At 37.9% G+C, this 6,358-nt stretch overlaps 1 protein-coding gene across 1 annotated transcript; it reads right to left on the bottom strand.

The window, feature by feature from the left end:
- spi1b (Spi-1 proto-oncogene b) lies at window positions 1-5,828 on the bottom strand. The gene is made up of 5 exons (XM_033991305.2): window positions 5,490-5,828; window positions 4,986-5,076; window positions 3,135-3,328; window positions 1,669-1,798; window positions 1-969 (listed from the first exon to the last, which is right to left on the bottom strand). Exons 1-5 carry the CDS (start codon window positions 5,529-5,531, stop codon window positions 662-664), a joined length of 765 nt encoding a protein of 254 aa, XP_033847196.1. The 5' UTR covers window positions 5,532-5,828; the 3' UTR covers window positions 1-661.
- Between the last annotated feature and the right edge of the window lie 530 nt (window positions 5,829-6,358).

The raw sequence follows: 6,358 nt of genomic DNA, 5'->3' as shown, positions 1-6,358 counted from the left end.
GTACAAGATTATTTTATGTTTTTGCAATGTTTTCAGCTTCATTTTATTTCATTTATAACAGTTATTTCGTACAGCTTTTGTTCACCACACACACAAACGACTTGAGCAACTTTGGGCTTAAAGTGGTTACGTCACGGGAAAAATCGACTTTACACAAACACACACAACTACAAGACACATACTATAATAATTTATGTACATTTTCGTATTTTACACATCTCCAACTTTCTACTTAAATATCACTTTGAAAGAATCTGTCACACGTTTCCTCTTAAACTTTAAACACGCCGCTTTGTGTCGTTTCTGTACAGTGTAATGCTATGTACATGGAGATATAATGCCGCTCTGCTGAATTTGACTGCATAAAATGACTTTAATTAGATTTTAAAGATGCAATATGGAACTTTACTGGGGTTTGCCATGTACTTAAGTCATAGCACAGCGTGGGATTTCCTTGTCTGTCTTGTATTTATTCAGTTTTAGGTAGTTTTTATTGCGCAAAAGTACGTTAAAAGCGCCCGTTCTTCCCGTTTCATCTAGTATTTCTAAAAACATACACATTTTTTGGTCTAATAAATAAATCTAAACTGATCCAAACCAAAACGAGCGCTCTAAATGTGAGTAAAAGACATGTGTAACTCTTTCTTTGGTGCGTTTGTGTCTAATGCTTCCTGTCCAGATGACTCTTTCCCAACACCTCGTCGCTAAACTGATACGTCAGCTTCTTCTTGATCTTCTTCACCTCTCCAGTTTTCCCGTAGTTACGCAACGCTCTGGCCATTTTCTGATATGTCATTTTTTTGCGGTTGCCCTTCTGGATGCCCCAGCGGTGGGCGAGGGCCTCTTTGTGTTTGGACGAGAACTGAAACGTGCCTTTGTCCCGGTCCACCCACCAAATACTGTCCTTCATGTCTCCGTTTCGCAAGAGGTCCAAAAGAAACTGGTACAGGCGGATTTTCTTCTTGTTGCCTGCGGATGAGAAAGAGTAGTAGTTTTAGTCGGATGCGGAGACTATAAATCATGCGTCTGCGTCTTAATCAGCGAAGTGAGTCATTTTCCAAGTTTCCTAAAAGGTTTTACATTTATACTTTGCAGTCGTGCCTGTAAACAGAAGCGTTTGGTGGAGAAAACGACACAAAGATGCATCAGTTTGGTCAAAAACGTGACAATTTACTCATTATTTTGCACAAACTACGTATTAATTAGCTATTAGTTTTTCAGCTGTCTTGAAGCTCTTTTATGCCATTAAAGGTGGAAAATGTCACTTTTCTAATGCGATTCTGCGTTTGTCCAACTCCGTGGAGACTCCAGGAAGTGGCAGAACCTCCATCAGCGAAGTTACACGGTTAAAATGGTGGAGAAAATGACACAAAGATGCATCAGTTTGGTCAAAAACGTGAGAATTTGCTCATTATTTTGCACAAACTACGTATTAATTAGCTAATATTTTTAATTCTAGGTTGTTTTTCAGCTGTCTTGAAGCTCTTTTATGCCATTAAAGGTGGAAAATGTCACTTTTCTAATGCGATTCTGCGTTTGTCCAACTCCGTGGAGACTCAAGGAAGGGGCAGAACCTCCATCAGTGAAGTTACACGGTTAAACTTTCAGTACTTCACTAACATGCAGTTGGTTTGGTGTTATCTACCCCCCCACTGACCCTGGCCGTACCGAGCTCTCCTGGGATGTACGGCAGCCGGTCTCTGCACTCTTCGTCGGACACTTCCAGAGTTCTGTTGTCTTCATCGTCGGAGCTGCGCTGTGAGACCTGAGGGTACACCGCCCGGGAATAGTACGCCACCTACGACACACACACACACACACGGGCACTTTAAAGTTTCGCAGGTGTAATTACATGAACAAACAGCATCAGGAGCGTTTCGTTTGGCGACGTTCAACACCATAAAACCTTCGCTATTTGTGCTGCGCAGGTTATGCAAATACCATTTTTGCAGCTTTCTGACATTTATCCTGCTTTGTGTCGCTAGCATTTGGTCTCTTTCCTGTTTTTGCAAAGTGTGAAACATATTTTAAGCTTCATTTGCCTTAACATGAGTCTGTAAACTAGAAAAACACGACTTATTTTGCTTTATTTAACCGATATATCGCGGAAAACCTGCCAAAAGTCGCCTCTGCAGACCCATTTCGATCAAACTCTTGGGAATAAATCGAACTCGTACAGATTAAATAACCAATTCCACCACTTTTCTTTAAAGTTTAGAAGTTTAAATGACCTCTGTTCAGGTGACGGTTGAATAAGTTTGGATCAAAAATACCAGATGATGATTTTAACCAACGGCTTGAACAGCAAACGTCTGTTTCCATGGAGAAGTTATTTAAATCGCAGATGAAACATGACTCATGACCATTTTTCTTTCATTATTTCACGGCTGGTAAATGTAATTGTCACTTCTGATGGTTTAAAGTGTGTTTTTTTTTTACGAGCTGGACGTGCGAACAAATACATATAACATAAATAAAGACACGGTGCAGTCCCGTGTCGCTTTACACGGTTTTTGGTGGCAGTTATTAGCGGGTGTGTGTGGGCTGAACTAAATTTACACAGTTACAGTAATAGTTGCGTGTTTCTGCATGGGCTGCGATGTGTGGTCGTTGTATGCCTGGGTGGGCAACACTTTACTGGTGGAAACACTTGAATTTGAGTGTGAGTGGCAGTTTGCACGCTCTGAATCTGCTTTAGACAAATGCAACTGCAGCGTTACTGTGTTCTCTTTGTTTTAAGCAGCTCATTAAACACGTCATTATTGAATATTTTATGCTAAACGGGGAAGACTTCTGCAGTTTTTGATCGGTTTCGGTTTAGTCGGCAGCGGCGCGGAGGTGTTTTACCCGCTGGACGTAGCTGTTTCTTTGGGCATCTCGCTCACATTAAAGTTAAATCATAAAATAAAACCAAATTGAACAATGGAAAACCCCGATTCGTGGGTTTCACAACGACAAAAAGTCTGATTTGTTGCCACAGAAACAAGAAACCCATGAGTTCTTTCAATTCATGAAATAGAAAAACACAAGATAAACTCCTCCCAGACCAGTTTTGTCGTATTTTAAACAGTTTTCACGTTCAGATTCTGGTGTAGTACTTGAGTTTAGTGGAGCACACACACGTCTTTACTCACAGGCTGCTGCAGGACATGAGGGTGCGCTCCCAGATTGGGGTCCAGGAGGTTTTCGGGGTCGTAGCGGAGGGCGTCGTGTCTGATGAGGGTGGGGTGAAGGGACTGGACACTCTGTAACTCTGTGAAATTGGTCTCTGGGAGGGTTTCAAACTCCACTGAATGAACCGGAGGGTGAGTGTGGTACTCCCAGTGATCTGCACAAGAGTCAACACAACACTTTTATCGACCGAACGCAAAAATGAGACCCACCGAGGCACGAGGACAAGCAGTAGTGTGTTTTAGTGCTTTTGTTTTGTGTGTTTTGCTGTTATGATTCATGATTTTAGGCCTGAACGCAAAGAAAACATTTGATCTGTTAAACTTTGCAAACGCATTTTACAATTATTCACAATTATTGACGTGTTCAGTTTCATTCACATCAGCATCAGCTCTGGAGAATGTAAATCCAACTTTATGATTGATAAAATAGAGTGAATAAACAGACAGAAAAAAAAAAAACAGCACTCTCCACGTTTAAGTTAAGTGTGGAGTAAATATTGAGTTGGATGTTCCATGATCACACAGAAAAACTCCATTTCACGTCTGTTTATGAACAATACAAGGCTGCTGACTAAAACAAGCTGAAAAAATTATAAAAAAATATATATACAAAATAAAAAAATAAAAAAAATAAAATAATAATAGACAATTAATAATAATAATAATAATAATAATAATAATAATAATAATAATAATAATAATAATAATAATAATAATAATAATAACGATAGACTAATAATAATAATAATAATAATAATAATAATAATAATAATAATAATAATAATAATAATAATAATAATAATAGTTGACATGTGTTCCAGGACGACCGTGTGTCTGGTCACCACAGAACAACACTGAGCTCAGCATAAACCTCTTTCCTGTTTGTTTCTTCAGTTTTACCACCGTGACTTTTTAAAAATGTGTCGTGGCTTATTCTGTAAAACTAAAAACAAATACCTAATATTGTTCACAAGAGTTTTTTGTATTATTTTAAAGGTGAACCGTGTCATTTTCTGCTGGAAAATCCTCCACTTCCACCTGGAGTTATAATTGTTCGGCCTGGAATGTTCCACAGCCTGGCATTAAACATATTTATCCTGCATTTACTCATTTAAAAGTGGAAAAAAACACCTTAATAAAAACATTCTTACTGTATTTGTCTCCACAGATCTGACTTGTAACGCGGCCTCGTGGTGTTTGCGGCTTGTTTTCACGAATATAGATAATTTTAAAGCCACACTGCGGAAAATTACAGGCAAAGCAATAGCATTTCCATAGAGACAGACCAGAAAAGCTACACAGTGCACCTTTAGTTAGATAAATATTCATTTGTCAGCGTTGTTAACTTGAGGTATATTTTTAAACGTCAATTTATAGAACAAGACTTCCCAAAATGTTTCTCGAGCCGAGGTCAAAACGTGAACTGTGCTTCATTTGAATGTGCGATTTGAAGTTTATTAATACCAAAAACCGTTGATTAATAGAGAAAGTAAAGCACCGATCTTGTGTCAAAATAAACCCTTGGGGAGTGAAGTCTTAAATGCGTCTGGGGTGAAACATGGCATCTGTTTCCTGTGCTCCCGAGTGGTTCAGCTGCATGCGCTTTAATATCGAAAAGACACTATCGCAATCAACCCACAATTTATTTAAAGACCAAAAAAGAGCCGTGTCCTTTAGACCAGAAACCAGCCGCGACACTGAAACAGCCAGCCCCAGAACGCATTTTTAGCTTTACAAAATATGGAGTTTAAACTGCGTAAAAAACTGCTTTAACATTGTGTAAATTAACTGAATAAAAACATAAAAACTGACCTGCCTGGATGTCCGTCTCCAGCACATACGGGTTGTAATATTCTGCCATTTGATGTCTGTAGATCTCTGGGTCGTACATTTCTTCAGAGGGCTTAAAAAAACAGCACATTTGCATATTTATGTTGCACAAAATCACAGTAATAACACTATATAATCACTATTTATGTACGCAATCTCCAAAAATGCATGAAGCTTTTGTGATGTGTCATGTCTAAAAAGTCGTGGCGATTACCATTTTTGGGGGAGACAGTTTTGAAACCTAAACTCTGTAGTACTTTGAGTTTCAATTTCATGTTTCCCTTGGTTCGATAGTGTATATAAAGACTTTTTTTTAACCAGAGACGAGGACACAAGAACATTTTGAAGGCAAATAGATGCAGCGAAATCATGTCAGTGTGAGACTAGAGCTGCTGCAACTGAAACTCGTACGTTTAACAGACACAATTACACTTTGAGAGTTGGAAAATTGAAGGGATTGTAGTAAAAATGTTAAATTGTACTTACAGGGGGGATGAGGTAGCTCTCCATTCTGTACGGATGCAACATGGAGACCTATTGTCCAACGACCCGACTCTCAAAACGCAGGAAAAAAAAAGCTCTCACAATATTTCAAAACTTTTGTGGCACCATTGCACAATATTTCAAAATTTCCTCTAAGTCAACGTAAAAACCAAAAGTCTCTGCAGCTGAATCTACAGTATTGACTCGTATATCCTGAACTCTGAGGCCTATAAATGTGTTTAAACCGAGAGAAAGAACCACGGGCCAAAGCTGGACTGGCAAACGAGCGGGGACTGTCACTTCTGTCATAGGTTGGGTGTGGGTGGGAGCATTGGAGTGCGTCTGCTTCAGGCTTTTGGTCATTGATGAAACTTTTATCAGGGTCTTAATGCTGTGCCCTTCTCAAACAGCCAATCAGAGCAGAGAATAGTAATGCCCCCTTAATAGGCAGTGAACGGGCAATTAATTCATTTTGCATTTGTATTTGTAGTAACGTAAGAGAGAGAAAAATATGAAATGTTATTGATGAATTTAGTCAGAATTATTGCTTGGAAATAGACAATAATAATAAACATTTTAATTACCACTTATATTTTTATTTTATTTTATTTTATTTTATTTTATTTTATTTTATTTTATTTTATTTTATTTTATTTTATTTTATTTTATTTTATTTTATTTTATTTTATTTTATTTTATTTATTTATTACTGCAATGAAAAATATTTTTCTGTTGTTTTTTTTTGTAGTTTTTCAGATGACTTATGCTTTGAATAAAAACATTTTAAGTGTTAATTTGGAGGTTTTTTTTCATGCATTTGGACATTGTAGATCAGAGGTATCAAACTCATTTTCACCGAGGGCCACATCAGC

The sequence above is a fragment of the Periophthalmus magnuspinnatus genome, chromosome 3 (assembly GCF_009829125.3).
Source record: "Periophthalmus magnuspinnatus isolate fPerMag1 chromosome 3, fPerMag1.2.pri, whole genome shotgun sequence".
NCBI lineage: Eukaryota > Metazoa > Chordata > Actinopteri > Gobiiformes > Gobiidae > Periophthalmus > Periophthalmus magnuspinnatus.
This window is presented reverse-complemented; position numbering and strand designations above follow the sequence as displayed.

Excerpts from the sequence above, each read along its gene's own strand:
- spi1b (XM_033991305.2), bottom strand. The coding sequence starts at position 5,531 with ATGTTGCATCCGTACAGAATGGAGAGCTACCTCATCCCCCCT. Across the intron at positions 5,077-5,489 it reads AGAGCTACCTCATCCCCCCT|CCCTCTGAAGAAATGTACGA; the intron begins GTAAGTACAATT and ends TGTTTTTTTAAG. Across the intron at positions 970-1,668 it reads GTACATCCCAGGAGAGCTCG|GCAACAAGAAGAAAATCCGC; the intron begins GTACGGCCAGGG and ends TCTCATCCGCAG.